The sequence below is a fragment of the Nicotiana sylvestris genome, chromosome 4 (assembly GCF_000393655.2).
Source record: "Nicotiana sylvestris chromosome 4, ASM39365v2, whole genome shotgun sequence".
Classification (NCBI taxonomy): Eukaryota; Viridiplantae; Streptophyta; class Magnoliopsida; order Solanales; family Solanaceae; genus Nicotiana; species Nicotiana sylvestris.
The window spans coordinates 157354370-157372418 of record NC_091060.1 but is presented as its reverse complement, the minus strand read 5'-3'; the positions used below and the strand labels follow the sequence as shown (position 1 = coordinate 157372418).

Below are 18049 nucleotides of genomic sequence, written 5' to 3'. Positions count from 1 at the left end.
AAAAACAAAGAGAGAAAGAGTGGGAAGAAAATGATAAGAGGTGCTAGAAAAGAAAGAGAAGGGAGGATTGAAATGAGCAAATTGGGATGATGCCATATGACCCTGCGACCCTCAAAGCTATTTTAGAACCGCTAATTGTTGCTAGGTGCATTGCACGTAATGTGATATTATCATATGATAAATTCCCTAATGATAGCATGATGGTTTTGTGTTGTTTTGCTCTGTTATTTTTATTTAATAATAGGAAGGTGGTTAGTTTGTTGGCATCCTGTCAAGTCATCCATACAACACCAGGTCAAAGCGCCAAATAGTAATGGCTAGCAAAGAAATAGACACAGGAGTTGTAGACCCACCAAGGGATATTGTTGAGTCAGAATCGGAACTGCAAGAAGAGGTCCGGAGGTTGAAGCATCAGATGGCGGAAATGTATCAAGTCTGGATTAAGGGACACCCTCCACCCTCATTCTCTACCAACTACACAGAAAACCTTGCTTCCGTTCCACCATTCTCCCAATCCTAGATACCCAATACCGTTGATCTTTCCCCATAACATGCACCAGGCTATACCCCTTACCACAACTACCTCAGCACTTTGGCCCAAACTTTTCATGCTCCACCAGCCAAAACAGCCTCGTATCCTGCTCCGACATCTGCTCCTATTTTTTTACCCCCTCTATAAGCTACCCCCCACCGATCCTCTAGTGATCCCACATTCCCAACTCCAGATACCCAATATTATGCCTCGGAACCCACATTTAAAGTCCCAGATCCTTACTCCTACACTCCCCACTTTGAGCTTCACGTTGAAACTGACAAACCACCCAAGAACACAGAGCAAGAGGAGATATTCAGGAAGGTAAAGAGTCTGGAGAAATCATTGAGAAATATGCAAGGGTTGGGAAACCAGGTGAGTGTGGCCTATAAGGATTTGTGTTTGTTCCCCAATGTCCAACTGTCTGCCGGGTTCAAGATGCCCAAGTTTGACTTGTATGACGGACATGGGGATCCTGTAGCTTGTCTGAGGGGTTATTATAGTAAAATGAGAGGCGTCAGGGGAAAAGACGAATTACTGATGGCATTACTTCAGCTAGAGTCTAAGTGGGGCAGCTTTATAATGTTACACCCGCCAGGACGCCAGCAGGTGGTACACATGGGATGATATGGCTCAGGCCTTTGCCCAGCACTTTCAATACAATATAGACATTGTCCTGGACCGCCTATATTTGACCAAGGTGGAAAAGAGGCCCAGTGAAAGCTTTAGGGAATATGGGTTCCGATGGAGGGAGCAAGCTGCATGAATCAATCCTCCAATGGAAGAAGACGAGATGGTTGAATACTTTTTTCAAGCCCTGGAGCCTACTTACTATGGCCATTTGATTTCAGTCATTGGTAAGTCTTTCAATGATGTGGTAAAGATGGGAGAAATGGTGGAAGAGGGGCTCAAGTCGAGCAAAATCATGAGCTACTCTGCCATAAAAGCAACCACCCAGGCAATCCAGAGTGGTACCGGAAGTTTGCTAGGCAAGAAGAAGAAGGACGATATCGCCATGGTTGTCTCTGAACCATGGCATTGCCAAAGGGGTTCACCTTATCAGTACACCCATCCTCGACCCCAACCTCAAGCCTACGCCCAAGCTCCATATAATCCACCCCAACACTACACTCCCCTGTAAAACCCCCAATACTCAGCTAGGCTACCCCAATACCATGTTCACCACGCCCAGTCATACACTCAACCTCCTTCTTACCCACAATGGCGTGCCCCAGCCCACAGAATACCTACCCAGCTCCACAAAATACCTATCCACCTACACAACCCTACCAAAACCACAATGGTTCAAATTTTCGACCAAGGGCGGAGTATAGAAAAGAGAGGAAGCAGCGGAAATAAACTTTTACCCTGCCTGGAGAGTCCAATGCTAGTCTGTTTCAAAGGTTAAGGCAGTTGGACGTTTTGAGGCCGATTAAGTCAAAGATACCAAATTCCCCTCCAAAGAACCTCGATTATTCCCTAAGATGCGCTTATTGTTCTGATGCTCCAGGGCATGACATAGAGAACTGCTGGCAATTGAAAATGGTAATCCAGGAGCTCATTGATACAAACCAAATTGTAGTCCAAAGACTAGACACGTCGAACATCAACCAAAATCCTTTACCAGCCCATGCAGAGACGCATATGATTGAAATAGTTCACAAGGATGGGGATCCTAAGAAGTCTTCTAAGTTCGTCATGACGATTCGAGCCAGTGAAAGTAATTTGGTTAAAGCTCCAAACTCTACCAAAGCAAAGCCCTTGACAGTTGAAGGGGCGACAGAAAAGCTGAGCTTGCTCAATTTGAAGCCACCGGTGTTGGTCGTGAAACCTTCGAAAGATATTGGGGCAAGTCCGGAAAGTTTAAAAGTGGTAGTGCCAGGGATTCCAAGTAAGCATGTCATAGTTGTGAAGGGGGCTCCTATCACCCCTATCATCATTAAACTAGTGACTCAGCTAGCAGTGGTTGATGCCAAGGTTGTTCCGTAGAATTACAAATAAGTGATAGTGACATACAAAGGAAAAGAAATAGAGGAAGAAATTAATGAAACTGGAGGATTGACTCGTTCTGGGAGATGTTTCACCCCAGAAGAATTAAGGAAAGCCAAATGCCAGTAAAGAAATCGGTGAACGAAGAAGAGGCTGAGGAGTTCCTGAAAAAGATAAAAGTGTAGGATTATTCCATTGTGGAACAGTTAAGGAAAACGCCAGCTCATATTTCTCTTTTGTCTTTGCTGATACATTCAGATGAACATCGTAGGTTCCTAATGAAGATTTTAAATGAGGCACATGTTCCTGATAAGATCACAGTGAATTACTTGGAAACGACAGCTGGCAAGATCTTCGAAGTAAACAGGATCACTTTCTCAAATGGTGAACTTCCTATGGAGGGTACAGAACACAACTGAGCTCTTTATCTCACGGTGAAGTGTGAAGATTCTATCGTCTCAAGGGTTTCGATTGACAATTGCTCTAGTGCAAATATTTGCCCCCTGTCTACTCTGCAAAAATTGAAGATCGGAACCGAAAGAATCCACATGAACAGTGTGTGTGTGTTCGAGGCTTTGATGGGGAAGGTAAAGACTCTGTTGGAGATATAATGCTCGAATTGTCGATAGGGCCAGTTGAGTTCACCATGGAATTCCAAGTGTTAGATGTGGTTGTCTCCTACAATCTGTTGTTGGGCAGGCCCTGGATACATGATGCTAAGGCAGTCCCGTCTTCTCTGCACCAAATGGTGAAGTTCGAATGGGACAGGCAGGAAATAGTTGTGCACGGTGATGAGGACTTATCAGTTTGTAATGACACGATTGTTTTGTTTATTGAAGCTGAAGATAATAAGGGACCTTGGGTCTATCAAACTTTCAAAACAGTGTTTGTTGAGAAGATTCCGGAAGGAAAATGTATTCCGGGTCCTAAGATATCCTCTGTGTCTGTCATGGTAGCGAATGAAATATTAAAGAATGGTTTTGTGTCGGGCAAGGGTCTGGGCTCATCTCTGCTGGGTATTGTGCATCCAGTGCACCCTAGTGGGAATCCTGGTACATTTGGTTTGGGATTCATGCCCACAGAGAAGGACGTGAAAAGGGTTAAAATTTTGAAACAGCAGGTATGGTCACTTCCCAAGCCTGTCACGCACATCTCTAAGTCTTTTGTCAAGCCAGGGGCCGAAAAACCTTCAACCTCGCCAATCCCAAAACCTATGGTCGATGTTGATGAAGAGCTGATCAAGAGGTTCCAGAGTCTGTTCGATGAGATCAATATGGTAGAAGTTGGTAAAGGCTCTAGTAAAGCAGATGTGCAGCTCGTTGGGCCAAACGTGAAGCTTAGCAATTGGGAAGGTACTCCTCTCCCCACTAGGAAGGAGTTTTGGTAGTCTGCTTTGTTTCCCTTTCTGTTATCTGGGTTATTCCAGGGTTGCAATCCAGATTTTTAGTTTTTGCTTGTTTTGATGGTCAAACCCTTCTATCCTTTTATTTTCAGTGAAATGCAATTTCTCGTTTTCCAGTATTTCTAATAATGTTTCATTTTGTTTTTCTTTTGTACAGTTCTTTTTATACTGGTAGAAATGATATGACATGCATGAGGAATTTTCAGCCAAGTCTTATAAGCCAATCTAATTCTGCAATAATAATCCAAGAAATATAATATGATGATGAAAAAGAATATGATGAAGAAGCAGTATTTGAGTAAATCAGTAAAGAGCTAAAACAATTTGAAGAAAAACCAAAGCCTAATTTGACTGCAACTGAAGCAATCAATTTAGGAGACCAGGATAATGTTAGGGAAACCAAGATAAGTGTGTATCTGGAACCACAAGTTAAGGAAGAAATAATCAAAACATTGTTTGAGTACAAAGATGTCTTTACATGGTCATATGACAATATGTCGGGCTGGAGCAATGATCTGGTAGTTCATAAATTGCCAACTGATCCAGCATTCCCTCTTGTCAAGCAAAAGTTACGAAAGTTCAAGACTGACATGAGCGTGAAGATCAAAGAAGAAATCATAAAGCAGCTTGGTGCAAAGGTCATTCGGGTCACTCAATATGCCACTTGGTTATCTAATGTTGTGCCAGTACCAAAGAAGGATGGCAAGACCAGGGTATGTGTTGATTATCGTGATCTTAACAAAGCGAGCCCAAAGGATGATTTACCATTGCCGAACATTCACATTCTGATCGATAATTGTGCCAAGCATGAGATCAGGTCATTTGTGGATTGTTACGCGGGATAACACCAGATCTTGATGGATGAGGAAGATGCAGAAAAGACAGCGTTCATCACGCCATGGAGAACATATTGCTACCGGGTAATGCCATTCGGTCAGAAGAATGTTGGGGCAACTTATATGAGGGTGATGGCCACTATATTTCATGACATGATTCACAAGGAGATTGAGGTTTATGTAGATGATGTGATCATAAAATCAAAGAAGCATTCTGACCATGTCAAGGATTTGAGGAAGTTTTTCCAAAGGCTCCACAGGTACAACCTCAAGCTCAATCAAGTGAAATGTGCATTTGGTGTCCCCTCTGGGAAATTGCTGGGATTCGTGGTTAGTAGACGCGGTATTGAGTTGGATCCGTTAAAGATCAAAGCCATCCAAGAGTTATCACCGCCAAAAAACAAAATGGAGGTGATGAGTTTGCTTGGAAGGTTAAATTACATCAGCAGGTTCATTGCTCAGCTCACGACAACCTGTGAACCCATCTTTAAGTTGTTGAAGAAGAATGTTGCAATCAAGTGGACTAACGAGTGTCAAGAAGCATTTGATAAGATTAAGAGGTACCTGTCAAACCCACCTGTGTTGGTCCCACCAGAGCCTTGGCCGATCACTTGGCCGAGAATCTGGTGGATGAAGAATATGAGCCACCGAAGACTTATTTTCCTGATGAAGAAGGCATGTGTGTTGACAAGGTTGAACGTGATGAAAAGCCAGGTTGGAAACTTTTATTTGATGGAGCTGCTAACATGAAAGGTGTCGGAATAGGGGTTGTACTTATCTCTGAAACAGGGCAACACTACCCTGTAACAGCCCAGCTTCGATTTTATTGCACCAACAACATGGCTGAGTACGAAGCATGCATTCTAGGTTTGAGATTAGCTATAGACATGGCAGTCCAGAAAATACTTGTTCTGGGAGATTCAGATTTGTTAGTTCACTAGATTCAAGGAGAATGGGAGACTCGGGACTTGAAGCTCATACCATACCGAGAGTGTCTTCATGATCTTTGTCAACGATTCAGGTTGGTAGAATGTAGACATACTCCCAGGATTCATAATGAGATTGCCAATGCTTTGGCTACTCTGTCATCGATGTTACATCATCTGGACAAGGCTTATGTCGACCCCGTGCATATCCAAGTTCGTGATCAACATGCTTATTGTAATGTGGTTGAAGAGGAAATCGATGGCGAACCTTGGTTCCATGATATCAAGGAATACATAAAGTCAGGGGCATATCCAGTACATGCCACAAGTGATCAATAGAGAACCATCTGGCGTCTAGCTAGTGGATTTTTCTTGAGTGGGGGAATCTTGTACAAGAGGACTCCAGAATTGGGACTGCTTAGGTGCATAGATGCTAAAGAAGCTTCAACTATCATGGTTGAAGTACATTCTGGAGTTTGCGGGCCGCATATGAATGGGTATGTCTTGGCAAAGAAGATACTTCGAGTAGGTTATTATTGGCTCACCATGGAACGGGATTGTATCAGTTTTGTTTGCAACTGTCATCAATGCCAAGTACATGGTGATTTGATTCATTCTCCCCTATCTGAGTTACACACAATGTCTGCACCTTGGCCCCTTGTTGCTTAGGGCATGGATGTCATTAGATCAATTGAGCCAGAAGCATCGAACGAGCATAGGTTTATTCTGGTGGCCATTGATTACTTTATCAAGTGGGTCGAAGCTGTAGCTTTCAAGTCCATAACCAAGAAGGCAGTGGTGGATTTTGTTCATTCAAATATCATTTGTCAGTTTGGAATTCCCAAGTTGATCATCACAGACAATGCTACTAATCTCAATAGTCATTTGATGAAAGAGGTATGCCAATAGTTCAAGATCATGCATCGGAACTCCACTCTGTATCGCCCCAAGGCAAATGGAGCTGTTGAGGCTGCTAACAAGAACACAAAGAAGATACTTCGTAAGATGGTGCAAGGTTCTAGGCAATGGCATGAAAAGTTGCCTTTTGCCTTATTGGGTTATCGCACTACTATTCGCACTTCAATGGGTGCAACTCCTTATTTGCTGGAATATGGAATTGAGGCCGTTATACCTGCGGAAGTTGAGATTCCATCCCTTTGGATCATTGTAGAAGCTGAAATTGATGACGATGAATGGGTCAAAACCCGGCTAGAGCAGTTGAGTTTGATTGATGAGAAAAGATTGGATGCAGTATGTCGTGGCCAATTATATCAGAAGAGAATGGCAAGAGCATACAACAAAAAGGTGCGTCCTTGGAAATTCGAAGTGGGCCAGATGGTATTGAAACTCATCCTTCCTCATCAGGTAGAAGCTAAAGGCAAGTTCGCCCCAAACTGGGAGGGGCCATTCGTTGTGACATTAGTGTTGCCCCATGGTGCTTTGCATTTAACAGACATAGAAGGCAAATGTGTAGATATGGCTATCAATTCTGATGCAGTTAAGAGGTACTATGTATGATTTTTTTGCTTACCTTCAATTGTACTTTGTATTTGGCATGTTCAAAGTTGAAATGATGAAGGCATTTTGTTCCGCTACCCAAACACTTTCATCCTTTGCTACTCCTTTTGAGACTTATTTATTTTCTTTCATTCCTCTCTTTTGGAATCAATAGCAGAATTAGAGAATGAAAAAATGAAGAAAAAAAAGAAGAAAAAAGAGAAAGGAAAAAGAAGAAAGAAAGAAAAAAAAGAGAAGAAAAAGAAGAAAAAAAATGAAAATGAATGAAAAAGGAAGAAATAGAAGCAAAAAAAACAAACAACTTTTGTTTGAACTACGTTCGACCTGATTCCTTTTAAGAATATGTAGGCAGTCTTACACGGTTCGGTCTCATCAAAATAAAAATCCAAAATTCCCCAGACCCAAAGAAACTGGGGCAAAAGTTTTGGTTCTGCAAAAGATCTGATTCCAAAAATTGTAATTTTGAACCCCTTTCATCTTAAATTATTTTGAGCCTTCATGCCACCCTTTCTTTCTAACCCTATCCAAAAGCCTACATTACGGTCCCAAGAAAGACCTTTCGATCAATCTTTGAGGATGCCAAGTCAAGCAAGATAGAGGTATGATTTACATCATGGGTAACACTTTGTTCATGGGCACAAAGGAAAAATGAATAAAATGAGAGAGTCTTATTGGTGAAAACCCTCACGGGCACTACAAGTCGAATGAGACTCATGACTTTACAGAGAAATTGGGTCAGTGAAAGCTCGATTTTTGATGTTTGAAGACATGGCATGAACTGAAAATATGATTGGTTGGATGGATTAGGCTGATCAGTCTAAAATGCATGTCACTATCATTGGAGCTAGTCGCTTCACTCAGATAAGTCTTCCTTTTCCCTTTCTTCTTCACATAGTCATCTGTGTTCAAAATTTTCCTTTGTTCCTTTTGCCAAAAATCATTTCACTTTGCTCTTTGAGTCTATCTTTATGAGTCTCTTTCGAGTTAGCCTTGTTGAACAAGCAGGAAAGGATTCCAAAGCCTACTACCAGCTTCTAAATTGCACAAAGCGGAGTTCGGTCATGCACATCACAATTGACATGATTTAGAATAAGCAGTATGGTGATAACTGAGGTTCAGACAATCAGGTGAATCTTGAATTTTGAGAAAATATAAGGATTCAGCAACTTTCAGAATTAAAACAATGCAACGAGTGAGTATAAGAGATTCACGTCATTTAGAGATTTTGTGGTCCAGTTCCAATCAAACGATCAAACAACTCCTTGTTGGCCCGATGTAGCTAATCAGAATGAAGCATGGCAGTGGCAGAAACGGACACTCAGCAATGATGCCACAAACTAACCACCACGTTTTCAAGCTAACAAAATTTTATTCGTCTGAAACAGGGGCAAGAAAATTTGTTAATCCACAGGGACCCTCCCATGAAGAAGGCATGGTTCAGGGGAAAGGAATTCTATTCAGAATCCTTCAAGAAGAGAGCATGGCTCAGGTAAGTTCATTCTTGACTTTTCAGGACCCTCCTGGATAATGGGATTTAGATTTTTAAGCTTTCAGGACCCTCTTGGATAATGGGATTTGATTTTAAATTTTTAGGTCCCTCCTGGATAATGGGATTTAGATTCAAGTTTTCAGGACCCTCCTGGATAATGGGATTTAGGTTTTTAAGCTTTCAGGACCCTCCTGGATAATAAGATTTAATTTTAAATTTTCAGGACCCTCTTGGATAATGGGATTTAGATTTAAGTTTTCAGGACCCTCCTGGATATGGGATTTAGGTTTTAAGCTTTAAGGACCCTCCTGGATAATGGGATTTAATTTTAAATTTTCAGGACCCTCCTCGATAATGGGATTTAGATTTAAGTTTTCAGGACCCTCTTAGATAATGGGATTTCGGTTTTTAAGCTTTCAGGACCCTCCTGGATAATAGGATTTAATTTTAAATTTTTAGGACCCTCCTGGATAATGGGATATAGATTTAAGTTTTCAGGACCCTCCTGGATATGGGATTTAGATTTTAAGCTTTGAGGACCCTCCTGGATAATGGGATTTAATTTTAAATTTTCAGGACCCTCCTGGACAATGGGATTTAATTTTAAAACTTCTCAGGACCCTCCTAGATAATGGGACCTAGTTAAATTTCAAGATCTTCATAGATAACAAGATTTAGGGTAAGTTCTACCTTTAGGAAATATAACTTAGCTTTAAAGTTGTCACTTTTAAGATGAGATTTAATTTGATATTTTCAGTGCCCCTGGATAATGGGATTTAGATTTTAAATTATTAGAGCTTTTTAGGTAACATGATTCGATTAACACTCACAAATGTGCCCAGATTCCAAACTGGGGCAGAAAAAAATTTTGTTTTGTCTGTTTTGTTATAATGTCAAGCACCCACCTGGATAACAGGGGAATACAGTGCAAGTTTTGGCAATCAGGCACCTACCTGGAGAACAAGGGAATACCGTTAAAGATTTTGGCAATCAGGTACCCACCTGGAGAACTAGGGAATACTGTTCAAGATTTTAGCAATCAGGCACCCACCTGGAGAATAAGGGAATACCGTACGAGATTTTAGCAATCAGGCACCCTCCTGGAGAACAAGGGAATACAGTTCAAATTTTGGCATCAGGCGCCCACCTGGAGAACAAGGGAATATAGTTCAAGTTTTTGGCATTCAGGTGCCCACCTGGAGAACAAAGGAATACAGTTCAAGTTTTGGTAATCTGGCGCCCACCTGGAGAACAAGGGAACACAGTTCAAGTTTTGGTAATCAGGCGCCCACCTGGAGAACAAGGGAATACAATTCAAGTTTTTGGCAATCAGGTGCCCACAGGGAGAACAAGGGAATACAATTCAAGTCTTGGCAATCAGACGCCAACTTGGAGAACAAGGGAATACAGTGCAAGTTTTGGCAATCAGGCGCCCACCTGGAGAACAAGGGAATACAGTTCAAGTTTTTGGCAATCAGGCGTCCACCTAGAGAACAAGGGAATATAGTTCAACTTTTATCAATCAGGCGCCCACCTGGAGAACAAAGGAATACAGTTCAAGTTTTGGCAATCAGGCGCCCACTTGGAGAACAAGGGAATACAGTTCAAGTTTTTGGCAATCAGGTGCCCACCTGGAGAACAAGGGATACAATTCAAGTTTTGGCAATCAGGTACCCACCTGGAGAATGAGGGAAATCGTTTCAAGTTCTAATGGCAGACGCCCACCAGGGAACAAAAGAATTCATTTCAAAGTTACTTTCAATTCGCAAATTCAAGAAGCATCAGGAGCTCGCCTAAAGAAAAGGGTCCATTTTTCAGTATCATGTTGAATGATCAAGTACAAATTCAAGGAATATTTAAGACAAAAAATAGATAGGATCTTGCATTTTTCTTTTACTATTGCTGTAATTTTTCCTTTTATTTTTGATGTAATGGTAGGAACCGCGGACCGGAACCTCGACGGCACTTCACTCGACTCTCCACCTCGGTACTCCATCGCTCTTCTCACTTCGAACTACACGCGGTCCGATTCCTTTATAGCCAAGAATATGTAGGCAGATCAGATACCAAGGCTCGGTCACATTCTCTTTTCTTTTAGTTTTTGTCTTTTTAAATAAAGGTCGGGTCAAAAAACATGTCTTGTTGTTCTTTGTCTGAAAACACTTCGTGTTTCCTGTCAAAGAAGGGCAGCTGCAGACATGTAATTTTTGACGAACACATTAGAATTATCTTGAATAGTCCTATTATTTTTAGGATATTTATTTGAATTTAATTCTATAGTACTTCACTCTATTATTAAATTTAATTCTATTTTTAGGCACAAAAATTGAAAAATACAAAAAAAAGTTTTACTTTTCTATTTAATTCAGTATTAGGTATTTTTAGAAAGATATATTACTTTTAACCTATTTTAATTCTAATATAATCCTTGAAAATATCAAAAATAGTTTCAACTTTAATTTTTATTTTTAATATTAATAGTTTATCAAAATCAGTTAAGAGTTTTTATATTTTTTGTAGGTATTTAAATTGAATTTTCAGCTTTCTTTTGGCCCAATTTCGCACATTTGGAAGCCCAAATCAGGTAGCCCACTCTCCCCTAGCCCATGACCCACGCCTACCCGCCTGACCCGTCCATTTTTCCTTTTAAATCCTAGCCTTTCACTACAACTTATTCAATGGTCCTAATTAAACCTTAGCCCCATATAAAAGCTCCTTATAACATTTCTCCTAACCCTATCTCTATCTAACCCAAACGGGCCCCCCCACCCCTTCCGCCTCTACCGCCACTCAACCAGCCAGAAAAGTCATTTTCCGGCACGTGCTTTTGGTCCCCTACTCCTCTCCTCTTTCCTCCACGTGTCCTGACATGTAACAAACTCCTCACTCACCAGAATCTTCATCATTATTTTGCCTCTATTAATCACAAATCTGAATTCTTTTTAGATGATTTTTGGAAAATTGGAGGCCATATGATTAAGATTCTTTGATCCTAGACCTCCACTTGTCTAGAATTTGTCTATGCAGAAGAATTTCAGATTTTACTTTAAGGGTTTTGGATTTTTCAGATTTTTAAAAAAGGGAATTTCATTTATTGCTTGGGGAGGAAGTACAAAAAGTTCTAGGAGGCTATATATACTTGATATTTCTGAGTTTGTGAAAGGGGGGAGAGACGAAAATTTTGGAGAAAGGGGGAAAAATTAGGGTTTTAAGAGTGATATCTTCTTCTCTTCTCATATGATCCATCTTGAGTTGAGTTTGAATTCAAGAAAAACAAAAATACAAAAATATTTCGGGTCTAAAATTTTGTTAGACTTTTATTTTTAGATTTTGAAATCAGAAAACTACCAAAAATAGTATAGTTCTGCATTTTTCAATACGAAGTTTGAACTTTGGTTTAAGCATGGAGTTTGATTGAGTTCCGGTGATACTCGTTTAAAGTTTTGGTTGTTGTTCGTGGTTCAAGCTCGTGGTTCCAGATTCGATTGTCGATGTTTCATTCAATCCCTACTAAGTTCATTGTTCGATTTTTTCCTTGTATCATATCCGGACAGACTTATTGGAAATTCGAATTTCAGGCTATCCCATTCTCTTTTCTTCTTAGGTTTAAGAATGTGAATCAAATATTAATGATGAGTTCATGAGTGCTGTTATTCCCTATTTGGTTTCTTTTGATGTGTTTGTTTTCGGAAGTTTGAGTCATGGTTAGTTTTATTTAAGTTATGCCTTGCTGCAGCACACCATGTGAATTCATATTGATGGTTTGGAGTATCTGTTGTTGCTTCTGTTTGGTCATATTTATATGAAGAACGAGTCATGTAATCTGTCTGTGAGGTTCAAAAGTTGCTGGTGATTTTGTTCTTGAGCTCGTTGAAACTTTGAGATCATGTAGTGTTCCTGATAGTGGATATTATATTTATATATATATATATATAAATATAAATCTTCTTCTAAGATTGAAATTTCATGTCATAGTCAATGTCCATGATTCAGCTAGGTGCTTTGAAGTGTGTCTGAAACTTTTTGAACCGAGTTATTTTCCTTAACTTCTCCTTTTAATTTGAAAAAGGGTGATTTTCATATTGGTTTCTTCATCATAAAAGGGCAAAACGAGCAGAAAGTGAGACTTACAATGTTTTGATTTTAGCTTTTTAGTGGTTTCAAGAGCTTTTGACATCGGGTAGTGTTTAAAATGTTTCTTTGGTTCAAAATAAGTTTCATTACTGAATCTGCATATTTCAGAGAAAAATCCATAATATGAATGTGAGGTCTTTCCAGAGTGTGAATTCTTAGTAAATCATTTGTGTCCAATATGTCATGCATTCAGCCATACTGTTGATATGGTTTCTCATATCAGGGTGTCCTCATTCATATGAAAAGTCTGTTGAATTCTAAGTTTAGTTTTGACCCTTTGTTCTAGGATCTGACTCGTTATGCTTAGAAGGAATTGATTTGTGGTGGTAGTCTTTAAATGGCTTTTCTTATTAATTTTAATTCACATTTCCTCTATTCTAATAGAGTTTAGGTTAGTTTCCATCTTCTTTCAATGGATTGCATGTTATTTGTTGGAAGCCTTATTATATTGATAAAAACTGTTTGAATGAACATTGGTTAACATGGATTGTGGGGATGGGGAAGGAACGAGCTCTTTAGCAATTAAATTTTGACTTGCATGATTATGAATGGGGCTGGGTTAAATATGTGAACAAAGAACATGATCATGTATTGAAGTTTTTTTCCCTTTAGTTTCTCTTAGTTGCTTATTTTTATTTCTATTACATCATTCGTTTGGAGCATGTTTAGGCCGACCATATTTGGGTAGGCAAGACTTAGGATTTTTGTTAGTTTTGAGGCGAGAGGTCGTTCCCTTAGTTAAATTTATCTGGAGAATGCCCCGAAGAATTTGTATATATTTTATCCGGGGTATGCCCCGAGGTATTTGTATTTGGAGACTGAGAGCAAAACTCGTAGTACTTTTATTCTTGTTTTATTTTATTAGGTGGGACGACCTTGAGCCTCTTTTTGATTGCTTGTTTTCTTTGTGTGCTTTTACCTCAATTAGAATATCTTTTAAAGCTAACTAGATCAAGTATGCAACCGTACTAGTTGCGGGACTTGGGGAGTGCCTAACACCTTCTCCCCGGGTCAAATGAACCCCCTTACCCGAATCTCTGGTAAGGACTTAGTTTTGGAGTCTAAAGTATTTTTAAAGGAAAATCATTTTAAAAATGGTGACCTGGCACACCGAAACAAATGTTAGGTGGCGACTCTGAGTTATTTCCTTTTTGGAATCAATTTTATCACTTTTTAATTAAAAACCCTTTTGAGCTTTACAAATCTTTTTTATTTATTTAAGAGGGTTAAGTGAAGTTGGTAAAAAAGGGGTATGACAATTGTGAGGTAGCCCGAGGGGCTGGTTCTGTTGATATTTTTGTTTACCGAAAAAAATGGTAACAACAATTAAATTTGTAAATGGAATTCTAAAAATACGTGATATATTCCCGAGCTAGTTTTAGGGCAGTTGATGCTTGAAATGCTAAGTGTGAAGATAAGACATGAGCTAAGACGAAGCAGCAACCAAACCGAAGGGGCCTGTTGCCTGAGCGCTGAGCAGATCGATGGAGGCCTCGAGGCCGAGGATCGAGCCGGGATCGAGCTATCGGGGATAGTCGGGGAAGGGATAACAAGCAAAAATACGATTAAGTAAGGCTCTTTATGACTGCTGCACGGCTAGACGGGCGTAGAACAAGTAAGAAAATGATGAATATTAGGTGGCCTCGGGCCAACGAGAACAAATATCTTAGAAGAAAAGGGAGAGAGAGATGTTATTGCACTTGTTGAGAAAGTGGAGCAACAACAGTCCTCTACAAGGTGGAGCGAGCTCCCTTTATATAGAGGGGGAGACTCGACTACAAGTATGTGGGGGCTAGCTACAAAATATGGCGACGGGATGGCTTGACGTGATGCTTTAGTGTAGGCGTCGGGTAGGCCGCATTTGTCAGGCGTAGCCATATGCCTAGAGGGTTTCTTCCTCTGTCCTGGCTTCGTCATTTGCTTTCTCTGATTGGGCTTCGACGAGCCCTGAGGTCGAGAACAAGGTCGCGCCCTCCTACCCTCGGAGTCCCGAGTCATGCTTCCGGAATATCTCGATAGCGCGAAATTAAGTCCTCTAATTTCACCGTGTACAGATAGTCTCCGTGTTTCCCATATCGAAGAAGTGGGAAATGATTTTAACACTTGCCTCCTCGAGCTCCTTTTGGCGACGTTGTACCAATGATGCGACCCATGGCTTATGCTTTTTGAACTCGTTCATTGCATTCTCTGATTTTTGCTTCCCAATATGTAAATACTACCACCGGTTCTGTTTTTGTAGGTGCATTAACTGCGCTCGTCGGTCAATCTTCTGAAGTATGGATGATCGTGCCGTAATCCCCTATAAATGGGGATGCCTTGGCCTTGGCTTTCTTGCCTCTTCTTTCCTTATCTCATTTTTTTGCCCTTGAACATCATGCCTAGGGCTTATGATCTTAAAGTCTTTTGGAGGAGCATCCTTGGACTGTCTTGTGGCCTTCTGCCGGAGCTTCCTTTTGTCAAACACAAGAATACCGTCCTGTTGTCACCGCAGTTGTTGATATGCCGTCCCTCGTCATGGTTATTGCCAGGACGAGATGATGGTGGATGGATAGTTGGTTCCTCTCTTATGTAGATAGTTGCTCGGAATATGCACCGCTGCTCATTCTTCTACCTGGGCTTGGTGTAGATGGTCCTTTTAGGTTGTATGAGATAGACTTCTGCTGAGGAGCTGGTATGTATTTGGGGCGCTTCCTCGGGCCTTTGTGTAGCTTTCACGATCGGGGCTTCCTGCATTTACTCTTCCCTTTTAGAGAGAGTGATTCAGGAGATCAGTTGTTTGCCTTACACTGAGTGCCGGTCGTTGAGAGCTCATCGAGGCCCGACCCTTTACTCTTCCCTTTTAGAGAGAGTGATTCAGGAGATCAGTTGTTTGCCTTACACTGAGTGCCGGTCGTTGAGAGCTCATCGAGGCCCGACCCCTTTAGGCTGGGGTTTCTTGTCGTAGAGTGCTGCCCCGAGCATGGAGATAATACGAGTGACTCTTCGAATTATGACTCCTCTTTGGAGGATGCCTTCGGGGTTGAATACCGACCCGTCGATCTGTACTGAGGTCATTGGCTTCTCGGGGCTTGCCTCGGGCAGGTGAATCGTTGCTACTTTTCGCATATATGTAGAGTGGCCTCGGCTTCCTCGCAAGACTCTACTATTTTCAAATAGATGCCTTTCCGTTCTAGTATAGGGGACTGCATCTTTCCAGATACGAAAGTATTGGTGTGTACCTTTTCTTCGGTCTGTTAGTTTTACCATAGCCATGGAAACTGCTTCGGGGCCGATCCGATAAGGGGCCGGGTGTGCTGCTCCCGATGCTCAGAAACCAAGGGAGTTCGCTTTGGAGATGGTGTCTTTTCTAAGGGGAGAACACCTGGAGATGGAGAGGAGATACTATGGTTGGAGCGAAGGGGTAGTCCTGCAAGCGCTTTCCCCTGACGAGGGCATTGCGGATTCTGCTGACGGATTCCTGAACGTGTTTTTATATCCTTTCGCCTTTTGCCCTCCTGATAGGATTATGCTTGAATTTTGTCTGAAGTATCGGGTCATCCTGGCGTAGATTCATTCATCGTTTTGGCGAATGGTGTTGATGATGAGGTTCTTCGCGGAGAAGGTCGGGCTTGAATTCATCCTTGATCACCTTGTCAAGCTATATCAGCCCTTTCAACATCGAGGCCTGCTAACTCTGAGGTGCCGCTAATCTACGCCCTTTTATCATAGACGACGAGGAAGGCGGAGATCAAGATTGGGCCAATTGGTTTGTCCGGGTTCGAGTGGCTGACATTATCCCTGTGGAGTTCTTTCCATTTCCTGAAGGGTGGAATCACGCTCATAAATGATGCGTTTGGACCTTTTTCAGATCTCATCAATGGCGAAAATCAGCTAAGTAATAATGTTGTTTTTTCTATTGCAGCAACTTCGTGGATGCCGGGTGAAGTTCATGATCTGCCTGGTTGGGTCTGGAAGCTGGTGACCCATTCATCATGTGATTAATGCAGGTGGCGAGCTGTGCTTTGCACCGGATGGGGGACGCAACACCGAGGTATGTGCATATGTTGCCTTTGCTCTGCCTTCGTATATCCGAGGTAACACTTTTCCCTTCAATTTATGTTGGATTCACCAATTGTAGATATCGGGCGGTTCCTTGGGATGAGGCAATATTGCTCTAAAAAGGGGAAGGAGTCGTTGGCCTCTGGCTTGAGGGATGATGGCAACGAGGGAGATCGGAACTTGCGATGTCAAGGAGCTTTCAGCGGTGCCGGTAGGGCTCGTATCTTCGAGGAGGGGGTGTTACCCGAATCTGCTATTCCCGGAGCTCTTGATTCCCGGCCGATAGTTCTTTTGAGTGAGCATGTCATGCATGAGGTTGGCTCTTCTAGGGCCGTAGGGGAAAAATCAACAGGAGTGTGCTTTGACTTCTAGGAAGTCCGTTGGCTCCATTTTGCGGTGAGTTTACGCATAGTCCACCTGTATCCCGTATCCTCCTCCTTCTACTGATCCTTCCCCATGCAGACCTGTGATAGGCTTAGGCCGGAGCTACTCCGTCAAGGGGCCAAGCTTCAGAAAATTCGGGATGAGGGCGAGTCCCAAAGGCTCCTCAGCGAGGAGAAGGAAGTCGAGCTACAGCGTTGGCGATATAAGGTGCATCGAAGCTCAAACTATGAGAGCTATTTGGCGGAGCAGGTAATTTTCCAATGGTGTGTGCTTCGCTCCTTTCTGGCCTTGAGGCTGATTCCTCTTTGCTGTATCAGCTGCGGAAAAGGTCGGAGGCTCTGAGTACCTCAAAGGCGACGTCAACCGCATCAGAATTGCTTGCGGGGAGCTAAGGGCTCAAGCGCAGGCTCAAGCTTTGGAGGAGATGAATGTTTCGGCCAAGGTCCCTCCCTCGAGGTCCAACTCCGCTTGACTCAAGACAATGCCAAAGTTCAAACGGATATGATTGGAAGACTTGAATCTGACCTCTCGAAGGTCAAAGCCGAGATAATTGATGCTCGGATGAAGGCGGCTCTGAACCGAGCCAAGGCCGATCGTGAGATGGCGATTTATGTGAAGGACGCTGCTGACGCCCAAGCTGAGCTGAAGCAAACCCTAGATCGGGAGCAGAGGATCGAGGAATATGTTCGTTGTAAATCCTGGAGGGAGGTATTCGAAGAGATCGGTGAATGGGGCTTCGTTCTCTCTGAGGAATTGGCTCGAGCATGGGCGGATGAACGCAATGCTCGATCGCTTTTCGTC

At 42.0% G+C, this 18049-nt stretch overlaps 1 protein-coding gene across 1 annotated transcript; it reads left to right on the top strand.

Moving 5' to 3' along the window:
• Positions 1–313: 313 nt before the first annotated feature.
• LOC138890397 (uncharacterized) lies at positions 314–5700 on the top strand. Its single transcript, XM_070173780.1, has 8 exons — positions 314–426; positions 834–907; positions 2043–2423; positions 2780–2923; positions 3049–3873; positions 4254–4740; positions 5020–5344; positions 5452–5700. The coding sequence occupies exons 1-8, from the start codon at positions 314–316 to the stop codon at positions 5698–5700; spliced, it is 2598 nt and encodes an 865-aa protein (XP_070029881.1).
• The last annotated feature ends 12349 nt before the right edge of the window (positions 5701–18049 follow it).

What these genes read in the sequence shown, in the direction of transcription:
- LOC138890397 (XM_070173780.1), top strand. Translation starts at nt 314, where the DNA reads ATGGCTAGCAAAGAAATAGACACAGGAGTTGTAGACCCACCAAGGGAT. An exon ending in AAGCATCAGATGGCGGAAAT is followed by an intron (nt 427 to 833) that starts GTATCAAGTCTG and finishes CCAAGAACACAG; the next exon opens with AGCAAGAGGAGATATTCAGG. An exon ending in GGTAGTGCCAGGGATTCCAA is followed by an intron (nt 2,424 to 2,779) that starts GTAAGCATGTCA and finishes TGATACATTCAG; the next exon opens with ATGAACATCGTAGGTTCCTA.